The following is a 15,365-nucleotide window of genomic DNA, read 5'->3' on the forward strand; positions in this document are numbered from 1 at the left end:
TGATTCAGATTGACCGACAAGACTTACCATGGCAGACAAAACAATTGTGGCTTTTGACCTATACGGCACGTTGCTGTCTACAGAATCTATTGCGAAGCAACTAGAGACGTATATCGGTACGAAGGCAGAGGCTGTCTCCGCCCTCTGGAGAAGATATCAGCTGGAGTACACGTGGAGACTTAACAGCATGGGTAGGCGACTGGCTGCAATGGCATTTGCAAACTGCTATTAATCATGAGCAGAACGCTACGAGGACTTCTCGATCGTCACAAAGAACGCCCTGGTCCATGCTTTGGCCGAGCACGGCGAGCAGTTGAACGACAACAACATCACTGCTTTAATGGAGGCCTACGATCATTTATCGACTTTCCCCGACGTCAAACCTGCCCTCATTCGGCTATCAGCCGACGCGAGTATCCAGCCAGTGGTATTCTCCAACGGATCCAAGACCATGGTCTCTAATTCCGTGCTACGGTCGCAAGATCTCTCCATGCACGCCAGTATATTCCAAGATCTCATCACCGTCGACGAAGTCCAGCGCTACAAGCCCTCACCCGCGAGTTATAATCATCTGGCCACCCAGATGGGAAAACAGGAATCGCAGATGGACCAAATGTGGCTCATCAGCGGTAACCCGTTCGATGTTGTCGGGGCGCGGAGTGTTGGGATGCAGGCGATCTGGGTTGATCGAGTAAATAAGGGATGGCAGGATGCGGTGGCACCAGAACTACGGCCGTCGGCAATTGTACACAGTTTAGAGCAGGTCGTCCTGGTAGTCCAGGGTCGCAGATAGTCCAAGCATTGCAGTACCCTGATGTGGCAGCAATGACCGAAGGAGATGACAAAAGGGATGTACCGCTGAAAAATATTTCCAAACGCTCCACGTCACAAAGAAGAGTTTGGGGTAAGCCAGCAGAATCGTTCTGTCCCCCCATTTCCCCTCTAAGAACCCATTGAGAGATGTGGTTTCCTGAGTGAATAAGGGGGGACTTCAGTTTATGTGGCCCGTTAAAATTCTGGCGAAGAAGCCGGGCTTATATAGTGGATGGTTTATTACCTAATCCAAGCTAACTATTTCTGGCTATCGAGATTCGAAGCCTTAGGCATAAGATTAGGTAATAGGTATGCTTCCGGGAGGCACTAACCTAGGGTACTAAGTGGACAGACACCCCCCTTGGCTATCTGAACACCCTATCCTGCCTATTTAGAGAAGTTGCTGTGTGTGGATAGTGTGCTAATACCACGAGCAGGAGCTACAGTAGGAGGCCAGAATGCTACTTTCTCACCTCCAGGCAGGTAACTGAGAATGTACTAGTACGATCTCAGTAACCAACATACCACGTGACCTGCTATCGATAAGTGGAGCTCCGAAAGTGGAAACTGCGGAGCTTCTGAACAGGCGCAACTCAACTCTGCCCTCCACTCACCTCCACAACTCTTCAACGAGTCTCAAGATGCCTCGCATCTTCGACCGCACCAGGTCGGCCTGGTTATACCCCATACGGGTATGCTCTCATCTATTCTGTTTTGCTCTGTTCCACCCTAATTGACTCGTTCCAGGGTATCCATTACTTCGCAACCCACCGTTTCCTTTGGCCCTTATTCAAGGCTCGCCTCCTCCCGATCATTCTCCTGTCGAGCTTCGTCTACTTCCTACTCTTCTTCTTCACATATCTTCCTCAAGTTGCATTTTTGTCCATCTTCCAGGGTGCTGGAGCCTGGGTTAACGGTGCATTCTTGGTGCTCGGTGAAGGTGCTGCCATTGTCGCCACCTTGTTCGAGGCCTTTTTCGTTGACGAGACCCTCGTCGATATATTCGATTCGGTTCTAGTGAATGAGGGTCAGGAGGAGCTTGTCCTAGCCTCCCGCGTCATCTACCCCGAGGGCGATGACCCAACAAATCGTCTTGGTACTCCGACCACCAGCGCCGTCTATTCACCATTCTCGCTGCGACAAATTCTCGAGTTCATCTTCTTACTCCCACTCAACTTCATCCCGGTGGCTGGAACGCCCATGTTTCTTGTGTTGACAGGGTACCGGGGAGGACCCTTCCACCACTGGCGTTATTACCAACTTCTGGACTACTCGAAGCAGCAACGGAAAGAGAGCATCAGCAGACGCCAGCTTCAATATACTACGTAAGTCTGCTTCTAGTGATCTGAAATCTTTTGCGTCCTGAACTGACCATTATCTTGTAGATTTGGAACGATCGCTCTGCTCCTGCAGTTGATCCCACCCTTTTCGATGTTCTTCCTGATGACTACGGCGGCCGGTGCTGCGCTGTGGGCGTCAGACCTCGAGACTAAGCGGCAGCTTGCAGAACGGCGACCACGGCAACTAGGCGACAGTTATCACGACGAATATACGACATAATGTTCAATCTTTACGCAGAGCGTGCATACTTGTTTTTTATCAATGCAGCCACTTTTTTTCGGCATCTCCTGTCGCGCCACCCCTTGAAATTTAGTTGTAGTATGAAAAGTGGGTAAACAAGTTCTGGTCGAAACTTAGTTGATCCCTTAAAATGGACCTTTGAGTGGTCCTCTGAATGGTCCTCCCCGTATTGAAACCAGCTTTAGTCCTTAATTGAACCCTCCGGAGGGATTACGTGCTGCACGTGACTTTCCCCGAGGCAAGACTGACCGGCGACTGCGACTGCGACTCTCCGGTGTTTCACTTTGCAATTGATCTTGATCTCCTGCAAGATAAAGTGGGCAAAGTGGAACTGTTATTCATGTAGACTTTTACCAATTGCCCAGCTCCGAAGTCATTACAACCATCTCTCACGACAATCGCACGCCCAGATTGACACTGCCCAGTCAGCTGACCGCTTCTGGCCGAGGCTCTGTGTACCTGGCCGAGTTCTGCGAATCTTCGCAGGGAAAGCTGGCATCCGGCTGCCCGGCAAATTGTGGAGAGAATCCTCTCGCATAACTCTGGGGACCATCGGCCCGAAATCCCACATAACTTCTGCGAGCGAGTGGGTCAATCCAGGGTCCCCCGCAACGCGTGGATGTACGGGACTTTTACCTCAAACAGATCTCACCACTCTACAGTCATGACCATGGTCTGAGTGTACGGAATATGAGCACTTTGCTTGAGTATATTGCTCACGAATGGACCCAAAAACAAGGCTCCGCAAGGCCTGCGATGCCTGCAGCATCCGGAAAGTGAAGGTTCGTTCTGCACCTGTCAAACCCTGCCTCGTCCAGTTGCTGATATCCTTTTTCAAGTGTGATACTGGGGGTCCACCATGTCGGTCATGTGCTACTTTGGATATTCCATGCACATATGAAAGGCCGAGTAGGCGCCGCGGACCTCCTAACCGCCATGCCGAGGCGCTGAAGAAGCAAAAGCTGGAGACGGTTGCGTCGCCGACAAGTCTATCCGACTATCCGCTAGCGAGCACGCCGCAGACTCAGCCTGCGTCTACACCGACGCCGGCGCCGGCGCCTCTTCCCACGCCTGTGTTATCAGGGCCTGCATCCTTGGCTTCTATCTCAGCAGAATCCATCTGCTCTCTCCACACGGTGCAACTTCTCCTTGATGATTTCTTCACATATATCCATCCTTTAGTTCCAATCCCTCATGAGCCCACATTCCGTGCGGCATTTGAGCGCCGGGAAGATGCTTCTAGTGGTACCTTTTTGGCTCTTCTAGCTTCCATGATCGGATTCCTAGTCGCCTCCTTCCCCCGGCGGCCAAAATTGCGCTTGAACACGGAGGCGGAACGTTCCGCCTTTCCAAATTCGATTGCGCTTGTGAAGCGATGCCATGACGTTGCTCTTCAAGCTAGAGGTGTTGGGTATCTTGATCGAAATGCAACTGTTTACGATGCAGCCATCAGCTACTTCCTAGGTGTCTGTGCCGGTTACATCTACAGCATGCGCCGCTGTCGCATTTACCTAGCGGAATGCCGCACTATGTTGCAGGTTTACGATCTTTGCCGCGCCCCTACACCTGCTCCTACCATGGCAGCCATGAACGCTGCCAGCCCAATGTCAACAATGTCCGCAACCTCACAAGATCAGCAACCACAATATCTTACGGATAACAAACCCGTAGATTTGATCTCCCAGGAACTTGGGCGGCGACTTTTCTACGTTTCGCTAGTTGGGTATCAAAGCCTGCTCCAACTTGGATCATCCGATATCAAGATGCATGTCCCACCAGAAACCCCAGCGGATCGCTATCCGCCATACCCGCTTGAGGTTGATGACGAGTTTCTATTTCCAACCCATATCAACCCACAACCTGCCGATCGTGTGTCAATAATGGTCGGGTTCAATGCCAATGTACGTGTCTACGGTTCATACAATTCCCTCTTGGCCTGGGAGACAGCATTCGGCAGTGGTCAAATATTTGACTGGGATCACCAACGCTCATCATTATGGGGGTGTCTTCAAACCGTCAAGTCTGCTCTGCTCAAAGTTCCTGTCGAACTATCACTCTTTCATCCCAAAAGAGCCTCTGCTAGTGGTTTAGCCGGGCATGACGGAGTCGGCTCGGTGTTCAATTACCCAGTAGACCATATCTACCAAGAACGACGCGCTATCCAGTATGAAATTCAGAAAGCGAATATTTATGCTAGCCAGCTATGCACCAGGTCATGGCTGGTTGAAAAATATTGGAACCTGTTCGAGACATACGCAAAGTATGGCAATTTAGCAAGACCTTCGATTCCAAACCCTGCAAAGCCGCATATCAATATGAAGGACGAAGGGTCTGCAGAAACAGCATCAGCTGAGAAGCCTGGAGCTTTGTCAGATTCAGCTGCTCAGATATCAATTGAAGCACAGGCAGATCATATCGGCCAGATGATGGCTGAAGAGCGAAAGCTCGTCATCAAAGATCTCTTCGTGCTTCTACGAACTGTCAACGAAGTCAACATGGAACCAAATGGTGCCAGCATTGTAAGTCAATTCCAATATAGCTCCAAGTCTCCACTTTCAAGAAACTCACAACAAGAACAGACAGGAAAAATCCGACAAATAGCCTCCACTCTCCTCAACATGCCCTACTATCCCAAACCAACCACCCAATACCCAAATTCCTCCATCATATCCGAAAACCCGCCAATTGAACCAGCAAAAGGAAACCACCAACCCAATCCAACCTCAACCGATGTCCCAATTCTCACACCCGCAGAAGCAGAATCATATCTCCACGCCTTCATCGACACCCTCATCCGACTCGAGGGCTACTCATCCGCAGCCACGGATCCCGGCAGCGTGATCGAAGGTGTGAGTCCACGCGCTAATGGGCGGGCCATGAGCTATCTGAGTGATTACGAGCGTGATCAGGAAGAATTGAGTCAGTGGGCGAGTCTGAAGGAGTATCAGCAGAAATTTGCCGAGGCTGGGGGTGTTTTGTCGGAACTATAGATATGTCAGCCATCTAGGGATTGGATTATCTATACTGTTGTGAAATTTACTTACTATCTAATCTTTCAAATATTTGATCCCCTCCAAGTTACTGCGATGGCGGATGGATATCTCTTTCTGGCTGGGATGCTTACATTTTAAATCGAGGAATGGTAGTCCACCGATATCCATGGATCTACCGAGAACTACAACTTGTGCATACTCAAACCTCAGGCTGGAAACCTACTTGTATGGAACGGGGAAGTACTAATTGTAGCAGTAGTACCTGTTCGTATTGGATGCTCGAAGTCAAAAACGAAACCTAACTAATGCAAAAGCCATCGCTCTCCAGGGAAGACAGTATGGGTCAAACTCTGAGGACCTGGCCATTTGGGTATCTTTGTAGGGCGTTACTCGAAATATTAAATAAATGGTATCCAGAAACAGTTTTGCATGAAGAAGAGAAAAAGAGTGTTGCGCATAGTAGAACTTATCGAGCCCATTCTCTCGGCATTGAGGATCAGTGAGCGGTAACAGTCACAGTGTATGGCGCCGGCATGGGAACAACAGACATGATACCGATGTCATTGTCAACCTCGCTCAAGCTGGAGGTGGAGCTCGAACTCAGGCCCAATTTGGCATTTGAAGCTGCTTGGACGATCTTCTGGGTTTGAGCAGCGAGGGATCCTACAACGGTGACGGTCGGTGTTATTGTGACGGTTGGCGTAGTCTCAGTGGCAGGGTTGACGGTTACTGTGACTGCATCGGCTGTGACCGTTACTGTTGCCGGGGGTGTGTATGTGTTGATAGACAAGGGGTCGCTGTTGCTGGTGGACGTGGACTTGGAAGATGAAGACGAAGACGAAATCTCGGGCGTGACGGTCGCTTTCTTTGGCACCGATGATGATGATGATGATAATGAAGTAGTCTCTGCCGTTACTGTTATCGTCGATCCCGGGATGATGAGTGTCTGCTCCTCTGTCTTTGTTGATTTGATAGTGATTGTCTCCACTTGCTCTGACGTGGGGGTTGGAGTGCGGGTTACTGTTGCCGTGGTACCTGGTACTGTTACGGTGTCTTCTGTGACTCGCGTGGAATGGACGGTGGACGTATCGTCTTCTGGAGTCGCAATCAGAGTCGGAGTTCGAGTGACCGTCGCCGTAGTTCCCGGGACAGTGATAGTGTCCTCGGTAGTGCGAGTAGCTTGAATAGTGACCGTATCTTCATCCGGGGTCGAAGTCCGAGTTACCGTTGCGGTCGTACCAGGTACAGTGATAGTTTCCTCGGTAGTGCGAGTAGCTTGAATAGTGACTGCATCTTGTTCCGGGGTCGGAGTAGCGGAGGTATCAATCGGCGACGTCTCGCTTGTATCGTGAGTTGGTGTTGAGCTCAACGTAGATTCTGCACCGGCGGGGGTGCTGGAAGTATCAGTTGTGGTGAGCGCAAGAGAAGTGACAACCCCGAGACTTGAACTTGTCGATATCCTAGTTGTAGAAATGCTGCTCAAAGTACTTGACGCTGTCGATGCAGCAACTGTCGTTTGGGGAGTTGCAGAATCCGTCTGCCCAGAACTTGGTGTTGTAGAGGTTACCAGCGGATAAATTGATGCCACGCCTTGGAAGGCAGAAGACTGAGGGTAGATTGTCAAATGGACTGCCGGTATTGAGATATATGGAGCTTGTTGTTTAGTTGTCGAGGCGGCGGTGGTTGTGAATGGAGAAGAAAGCTCGGTGATTGCAGGTGTAGAGGTAGAGGCATTTACCGACGAAGTGAGCGGAAAGTACGATGAAGAGGTTGAAGACAAACGAAGAGAAATATATGAAGAGGATGGATAGGCGGAAGATAGGGAAGAAGATAGAGTCTTGGATAATGATCCCGGGATCGGCAGAAGACTTGGAGTTGTGCGTATTGGTGGAGCAGAAGTAGGCATGGCTGAAGTGAGTTGAGAAATAGACTGGCCAGAAGTAGTCGAAGGTTCCCTTGAAAGATACGAACTAGAATTGGGCGAAGCTGGAAAAGACGAAACCCCTTGAAAAGATGATGAGGTTGGAAGGGGAGTTGAAGAAAGCACATTGGAGGCTGTTATTGGAGCATATGAGGGAGTCACAGCACTTGGTATGGCCGAAGACGACACTAATGGTGGTGTGGATGGGCTTTCGGAAGATTCGACCACGGTTGATGACGGGTATACGACATCTGGAAAGGTGGACGAGAAGGTGGTGGATGACACTTCTGCACTGCTTGTAGATGTAGAGCTCGCCGACGAAGGTGATGGATGTGAAGAGGTAATTGGGGTTGCCAATGAGGAACTTGACGGCACGAAACTCGATCTTGTGGTCGTTTTCGATACAGGCGTCGAAGGATCCGTGGTTGATATGGTAGATGATACCGTGACAGTGCTCGGGGAAATGGTCGTTTCCAATGTGGGCGTTGATGATGGAGTAGTTTTGATTGCTGAAGAAGATAAAAATGAGCCATCCACGTCACTTGAAGATATGGTTGACTCTGATGTAGTCACTGGGGAAAGTGTGGTCGAATGGTCGTGTAACCAGGAGATCAGTGGGGGCATACCTGAAGTGCTGGTTGAAGTTGAGGAGGGAGTGTTGATACTATTACTACTAGTAGTACTATCCCTAGTAGTACTAATAGTAGTACTTTCAGTACTTTCAGTCGTACTTTCAGTCATACTTTCAGTCGTACTTTCAGTCGTAGCAGGTTCCGTATAACCAGGGTAGCCTGAGGGAGCTGGAAGGGGGATGACTGTGATATCCCGTTGAACTAACACAGAGGATTGTGGTTGTGGATGTGATTTCTCCGCAGAAGCTACCGAAAGTGAGAAGTCATCCTGGGAAGATACAAAACCCAGTGTCGAAGCAAAAGAGCGAAGAATCGGACCGGCCGAACAGGAACATGACCACGCCAGCGTGGTGAACACAGCGAGACGGAGGAGGCGCATCGCAGGGAGAAGTAATATATAAGAGATGGGAGAGGGAGAGGGAGAGGGAGAAAGATAAATAGAAAGAGAAAAAGAAAAAAAAAACGGGATCAATCCAAAAGATAGACCGAGACCATGATCGAGGAGGAGTAGTGAGTAGTATAGTGAATGTAGAGAGAAAATCAAAGAGAGTATTGCATGGCCAAAGCCAGGCAAGTAAATCAAATCAATAGAAGGAGATATCAATGAAAGTGAATCACAGCCTAATAATCTCACAAGGCCGCAACAAATGGAAAGAAGGAAAATGACCAAAAAAAGAGCGAGCAAATACGAGGCGCCAGGGCAGTCCTTATAAAATGAAAGTTGAAAGGAGCTAGCCGCCTATGCTTCCATTGATCTCTACCAAGTTAGGGCCTGGGCCCAATCCAGAATTTCACAATCAAAGACAGACGGCCAGGGCGCTTTGCGAAACCAAAAGTCATGCTGGAAATAGCACGCAACAAAGACAGTTCGCTGTTGCAGTTGGCGCCCGGTTCTCTGCAGGTTGGTTGCTGCGCCTGCTGATTGGCTGCCCCTTGGACCCACCGACTTTATTCAAACAATCAACACTCCTTCTGCGCCAATCATATCATCGCCAGGATCGCGGACTACTAATAGGCTAATTATAGCTGCAGCTAGCTTGACAGATGCAGGCTGCAAATTCAAATGGCCTGCAGATGGCCCTAAGGTTTGAAATTGAAGCTGGCCCTACTGGAAGCGCCCCAGCAACAGCGGGTCGGATGGGAAGAATTCCTCAACATATCAGAAAAAAAAAGAAACAGCAAAGGGAACAAAACGGGTGAACAAAAACATACAACAGCAGGGATTCGCATGTGGTCACCCACCATACTACTAACCTGCCGGCGTGTGGCTTAAGTACGGCTGAGCGGACGGGAAGCCCTGTTCTCCACACCCTATGGTCGTATGTACTGGGATTGGTAGAGCATGGGAATATAGAGATAGATAGCAGAAGAACTACTACAGGCATATGAACAAGATTTGTATTTCGATGAATGATAGATCTCAAGGTAGGTAGGTTAGAAAAGATAATGGAGAGTAGTATTTTTCCCATCATTGCCCTGTCCTGCTATACCTTCCCCGGTCGAAGAGTCTGTCTAGAATATTTTCATAATGTAATAAATTGACTACAACAGTTTCCAAGCTCGAGGATCTTAATATAATTAGACAGATGATGTCGGCATCCCGTTTTTCTGCGTTAATGCGAAGTAGTACCAGCAGACTCACGGTATTTCGGTGTCAGCCTAGAACAACCTTGGAAGTTGGACTATCGATGCTTTTCGGGTAAAGAATGCGAACTATATGCAATCATATCGGACAGAATACTTGTCTACCTAGGTAGCATTACTATTGGCTTTGCTGTAACTAGTAATTCTGTACTTGCTACCTACTAGTAGGTAGGTATATAGCTCACCCACTAGACTATATCCAATGCAGCTCTCTACATTCCCTCCATCTTCTGCATAGCCTACGCACAATCCATTCACAGACTTACAGGCGTGATTGTATTGAATTAAGTCTGTCAGGACTTGCCTCACCATTCTTCCCTCTTTTCGGTCTTCTTCCCTCACCATCCCTCCCCTCCATCTTCTTCTAAATAAGCCGTCGCTTTGAACTCAGCTACCGCGGCCGCGGCGCAACCGCAGCCGTGGCCAATCGCATCAATTTCAAGGTTTCTTGCACTACAGCCGTCTATCTACAAAAATTCTGGTTCATTCCTGTAGCACCCAGTGGGAGGATACCTAGGTATATTTTTGAGAACACACCATGATTTCCAAGGTTGGCAGCAGTACAATATAATTTCTAAGTATGAAAGACAACAACTGGCCAGTTTTCAACACAAGAATATCACCGCACATAGGCTCCCCATACAGACCCCTAGACTCCTGCATAGGCTCCTACCCAGGTAGACTCCCTGCCTGGGCATCAGTAGGTATCTACTACTATCTGAGTAGCAGAACACTGCTATTACACAGCAGCTTGTAGTCCGCCCGGCTAGTACGTGGGAATCCACTGGCAGTGATCATAGAAGACTCGGACTCAAATTAGAGTGTTCTACTAGTACTAGAGAAATCTGGAAGAGGGCGACTTGGTAAGCTAATTCAACTTGAAGTGATTGACTTGTTTGATATATGAGCAGTCGAATCCGATTGAATTTCTTCCGGTTATCAGTGTGTAACGAACCCTTGGGAGAAAAATAATTGAGATATGAGAATCATCGTAAATTTTCAATCATCTATCTCGTCTTGGTAATTCTAGATAAATCACACTCTATCGTCATAATAGTGATGAGGCTTTATAAAACAAACACATTCGTCCACGCATAATTAACACAATGATCGTAACGCTAAGCATTCTCCTTCTGCTCAATCGCACCCTTCTCCTCGGTGTGCTTCCATACCTCGACCTCGGCAGCTTCACCCTGGGGCAGCTGGCGGGCCATGGAAACAATGTGCCAGGGTGTGGGGGCATCGCGGAAGACGGAGTTCAGGGCCTCCAGGTTGCGGTTCATTGTCTCGGGGTAGAAGAAGTAGACGGAGAAGGGAATACAGGCAGATATGACCGCGTACATAATGTAGTACTGGTATCCAATGGTGTCGAGAGCGACGGGGGTGATCATGACAACCACGAAGTTCCACAGCCAGTGGTTTCCGGTGGAGATGGCAGCCATGGCAACACGCAGGCGCATGGGGGCAACCTCGGTACAGTAGAGGAAGTTACCACCCAAGAAGCCGACGGGGTAGAAGGAGTTAAAGAGGAAGATGAAGACGGCCGATACAACAGACGCTTTGTGGTTTTCGCCGAAGCTGGTCGTGATGGCGAGCACAGTCATACAGATAGACATACCAGCACCACTGATCATAAAGATTTTACGGCGGCCCAGGCGGTCAATAGCGAAGAAGGCGATGAAGCTGCAAAGGAACTTCCATGTCATAGCACATGATGACAGGATACGTGCCAAGTCGCTCGTCATGTGGAGGTTCTCCTCGAAGATGGTCGAGACGTATGTTGAGATGAGGTTTCCACCGCACATTTGCTGGAAGAACTGCAGGGCAACACACAGACAGAAACGGTAAAGAAGACGCTCCTCATCGGGCTTCTTGGGGTTGAAGATGTCCATCAGCGAAGCACTGTCGACGCTGACCTCGAGAGAAGTCTCAATACCGGCAATCTCGATACCGACAGCCATGTCATCATCGGGAACACCTTTATAGGCGGCAAGACTCTTTGTGGCTTCTTCAACACGACCAACAGAAACAAGCCACCTGGGAGATTCGGGAAGGAGGAAGACTGAGACCAAGACGACCAAGGAAAAGAACAGGGAGATAGCGAGGGGAATGCGCCATTCGAGGTTGCCAGCAACCTTGCTCAGACCAAAATCAATCCAATTACAGAGGACATAACCCAAGCAGATACAAATTCCATCGACGACAACGTGTTGACCTCGATGCTTAGCAGATGTACACTCAGACTGCCACACTGGTACGGCGACACTGAATTGGCCGACACCGAACCCAAGAATGACACGGCCAACGACGAACTGTGCGAGGCCATATGCAGCAGTCTGGAGGGTTGAGCCAATGATTGTGAGAATAGCACCGATGAAGATGACCTTTCGACGACCCAATCGGTCACCTAAAGCTGTACATGAGAGGGCACCGATAAGGGCACCGAGTTGGTAGGATGCAATCACGGCACCCTTAGCAGTAGAATTCTTTGATTTCAGAGCACCGGATGTGTTGACGGTATCGATCTGCGGGAAGATACCAACCCAGCTCTGCAAAGTAGCCAGAGGGCCCAGCCCGGATTGGTTGTAGCCGAAGACGATAAAGGCGGGAGCAACGATGAGAAGGGCCTGGGCAATGTGCAAGGCCTTGCCACGAAATAGCAACCCCATTTTGAGAGGAAAGCGCAAAAGCGATATGTGACGAACAAGGGAGAGGAAACAGAGAGAGAAAAAAGAAAGAAAAAAAAGACAACGGGAGTGGGTTGTGATTTAAATCCAACAAGGTGGCCCGGTTTCGGTTGGAGAACCCCCAGTGATATTCGTGGAGACCCCGCAGAGGGAAAGAAAAAGGCACATTTCCACAGATGCGTGGTTAATTACGTGGGTGGGGAGTGTTTGGACGTGATCTAATGTGGTAATTTTCAACGGAATGCTACTGGTGCACAGCACCGACTCCATGGGGGTTGGTATGTCCCGGTAGAGGATCGGTATGGTTTTGGCCCCTTTCGGGAGACGTGTGCCAAGATGGCTCGGTGGGCGAGACAAGTGCATCGTTACGGGACGCCACGGCATAGTATAATTACGTTGGAAGGAATGCCGACCGTCGGAGAAAACCCGTAAATTGTGTGATCTGCGGGGCGTGGCTTCGGATTGGACCTGATCCAGACGGAAATCATGCGCGAGCCCACTCGGCCCGATTCCCTAATCTGCGTCTGGGTGTGTCGGTGTCAAGCTGAAGGCTCACCGGGGGGCGGAGACGGAGACGATATACCGAGGTGCTAGCAAGAATGAAAGACTTGGGCATGGTGAATGTTTCTCATTTTTTTCCATCTTGGAGAGCCATCCCCAGATCGTACAACGGCAGTGGAAGGATTGACGCAGCCAAGACTCGGTGGCATCCGGGCAAGCTTGCCCTCTAAAGCTTGGGGTGCGTCGGGGTAGTCGGGATCAGACCAGTTCGGTCCAGGGAGCCTATAAGCAGGCGTGGTATAGCTCATGTAAGGCAAATTTGGGAGGCTTGTTTGGCTCTTCGCGTGGCGCCAAGGGTTTCGCAGAGCCCTGCCAAGGTATCGGAGAAAAATTCTGAATCCAATCCGGGGAGGTAACCTGGGGCCCCTGTGGATCGCCAAAGTCAAATGGGGATATAATGGACGTGGGATGGTCGGTGAGTGGGGGTAGTGGAGAAGATGGAGGTAGTTGAGACGGGGTGGTCCATGGATTGGGCGGATCAAGTTGACTTGATGGGATGTGATGGCGAGAACGAGCACGGCTCCACCTACATCGGTCACCTTCCGTCTCTCTTTTCTTTCTTCATAACGTAATTCCAATCCTCACCTCAATCTTTTTGGGCTGCAATCTTTGCTGACTAGATACTGCAGCAAATGTTCAACCTCAGTATCCCTAAAAGAAATCAGCTAAATGTCCTGCCGCCACGTCATTGGGTAGTTCTTATACTGCCAGTGGCCAACCATGACCGAAATCCACCTCAAACTCACACGGTACGGCATATGCTTAATCGAGGAAAGAAAGTCTATTTTCAAAGTCAACCGGGCATCAAATCTATAGAAAATTCCGAAAGAACCCGGTGTCAGCACATTGACCTGGTTCAAATTATCGTCCGAATGGCGGCACTTCCTCAACAGGGCTCTCTACTACGAATACCCCACAAATTAACTCCAGCTTTCGTATTCACCTCCGTTAAATCTTGAAAGCCTATTATCGGGGAAATATCTAGCCATGACGTTTCAAACTGGTCTGGCGTATGCGCACTAAGAAGCCTCTCTTGACGAAGTCACGCCTGGTCTCCGAATAGCTCCGATCTGATATAATTGAATATTTTCTACACATTCTCTCGAAGACACAAATTAAATACACCTGGATATACTACATACCCAACAGAAATTGAGATTAGAAATCAGGCTCGGGAAATTTGGCATGTTCCACTCTGTCTCAGCTTTTGTTGGTGGCTGACCGGGTTCTTCAGAAGAAGATGCAACTAATATACTCGGTGGAGGGGATCATAAGCCTACGTAGCTCTCCCTTATTTAGCCATTTGATCATCCTGTCAATTTCAGCGCCATCCAATGAGCGCATATCAACTAACACAATGCCTTTGCTATTGACTCCGTCCTTTTTATTGCCAACTCCTTCCCTGGAAAACTAATGTGCATGCAGAAACACATAATGCTGGTCGATTCACATGGCTCGACTATTTTTACTGACATCCTAGTGATAGCACTGAACATAGCAGATGGTCTGGATCCGACATTTTGTCATGTACTGCTCCGCAGAGTATGATGCTTTTGAATGGAAATGACAGTCAAGAATCCAGAAATTCATTTTATCGACTGGAGAAAGACGGAATAATAGTCTGAAGTCCACGGTATGAACTGGATCTGAAATGTCTTGGCTTAGGTGGCTACTGCTAATCGTGTTATGTTCATCTTGATTAGCCATGGTGAGTCCGAGTTTGTGGATGTTTTCATGTATTCCCAATACCTAGCCATCAGGCTTAAATGAATGGGATAGGCTGATGTTACTCCCTGAAATTATTTTCTGGATTATGAATGTAAATGAAAAATAAGAACTCTTAGCTAAGTGGCTCTCTGGTTAGGATGCTTACCAAACTGGTTCTGGGGCCAATATTTTATCGGTATCAGTCTTTTAATTTTTGGTTTTAATTATTGGAATGGGCATCAATAACTGAAATGGGGGTTGGGATTTCGTTGGCCAACAGGTTTCGATCTAAATTGTGACAATTCCAAGGCTGTGAGGATGCTGGGGTACGACACAGATCAAGATACAATGAAATACCAGGCAACGTGTACACTAGCGGTTCGACGAAAGTAATAAACCAAAAGAAGAAAAAGAAGCAGGGGCAGAAATTAGGTAGAAATAAAGGGTGCTGGAGTAGATGCCATCTTCATCTTACTTTAAGATGAACTCGGGAATGAGCTCTGAGTCGCAGTTGAAACACAACTAGGAGAAGCAAGCTAGGTATTCACTACTATTATCTATTCAACTACGGTCCATCGCAGAATAGAAATACTTGATCATTAATCCATGATATTATCCACTATGAATATCAACAGGACTTTGCATCCATACATACATGCTGATCTAACCGTGATAATGTATCGTAATTACGTAGCTAATACTGGCTGGCGGATAAAACAGGCAATACCCCCATACCATCATCAAAACCCCTTTGAGTTTTTGATTTTTTGCCATACTGAAATGGTCCTCACCGACCTCTAGACCGCCCAGTAATCTACCCTATACC

At 48.6% G+C, this 15,365-nt stretch overlaps 6 protein-coding genes across 6 annotated transcripts; 4 read left to right on the forward strand and 2 right to left on the reverse strand.

The window, feature by feature from the left end:
* Positions 1 to 28: 28 nt before the first annotated feature.
* Positions 29 to 793, forward strand: N7533_002726 (haloacid dehalogenase, type II; the record flags this gene model as incomplete). Its single annotated transcript, XM_057099376.1, has 2 exons — positions 29 to 191; positions 243 to 793. The coding sequence occupies 2 exons, from the start codon at positions 29 to 31 to the stop codon at positions 791 to 793; spliced, it is 714 nt and encodes a 237-aa protein (XP_056964512.1).
* Positions 794 to 1,454: 661 nt separating this feature from the next.
* Positions 1,455 to 2,373, forward strand: N7533_002727 (EI24 domain-containing protein; the record flags this gene model as incomplete). Its single annotated transcript, XM_057099377.1, has 3 exons — positions 1,455 to 1,505; positions 1,561 to 2,138; positions 2,199 to 2,373. 3 exons carry the CDS (start codon positions 1,455 to 1,457, stop codon positions 2,371 to 2,373), a joined length of 804 nt encoding a protein of 267 aa, XP_056964513.1.
* Positions 2,374 to 3,116: 743 nt separating this feature from the next.
* N7533_002728 (uncharacterized protein) lies at positions 3,117 to 5,384 on the forward strand (the record flags this gene model as incomplete). Its single annotated transcript, XM_057099378.1, has 1 exon — positions 3,117 to 5,384. The coding sequence occupies one exon, from the start codon at positions 3,117 to 3,119 to the stop codon at positions 5,382 to 5,384; it is 2,268 nt and encodes a 755-aa protein (XP_056964514.1).
* A 499-nt stretch (positions 5,385 to 5,883) lies between these two features.
* N7533_002729 (uncharacterized protein) lies at positions 5,884 to 7,293 on the reverse strand (the record flags this gene model as incomplete). The annotated part of the gene is made up of 1 exon (XM_057099379.1): positions 5,884 to 7,293. One exon carries the CDS (start codon positions 7,291 to 7,293, stop codon positions 5,884 to 5,886), a length of 1,410 nt encoding a protein of 469 aa, XP_056964515.1.
* Positions 7,294 to 7,480: 187 nt separating this feature from the next.
* Positions 7,481 to 8,334, forward strand: N7533_002730 (uncharacterized protein; the record flags this gene model as incomplete). Its single annotated transcript, XM_057099380.1, has 2 exons — positions 7,481 to 7,965; positions 8,301 to 8,334. 2 exons carry the CDS (start codon positions 7,481 to 7,483, stop codon positions 8,332 to 8,334), a joined length of 519 nt encoding a protein of 172 aa, XP_056964516.1.
* A 2,368-nt stretch (positions 8,335 to 10,702) lies between these two features.
* Positions 10,703 to 12,253, reverse strand: N7533_002731 (sugar porter family MFS transporter; the record flags this gene model as incomplete). The annotated part of the gene is made up of 1 exon (XM_057099381.1): positions 10,703 to 12,253. One exon carries the CDS (start codon positions 12,251 to 12,253, stop codon positions 10,703 to 10,705), a length of 1,551 nt encoding a protein of 516 aa, XP_056964517.1.
* Between the last annotated feature and the right edge of the window lie 3,112 nt (positions 12,254 to 15,365).

This window comes from Penicillium manginii (genome assembly GCF_028828005.1).
Source record: "Penicillium manginii strain IBT 31320 chromosome Unknown utg000002l:1.0-5564898.0:1.0-5567710.0, whole genome shotgun sequence".
Taxonomy (NCBI): domain Eukaryota; kingdom Fungi; phylum Ascomycota; class Eurotiomycetes; order Eurotiales; family Aspergillaceae; genus Penicillium; species Penicillium manginii.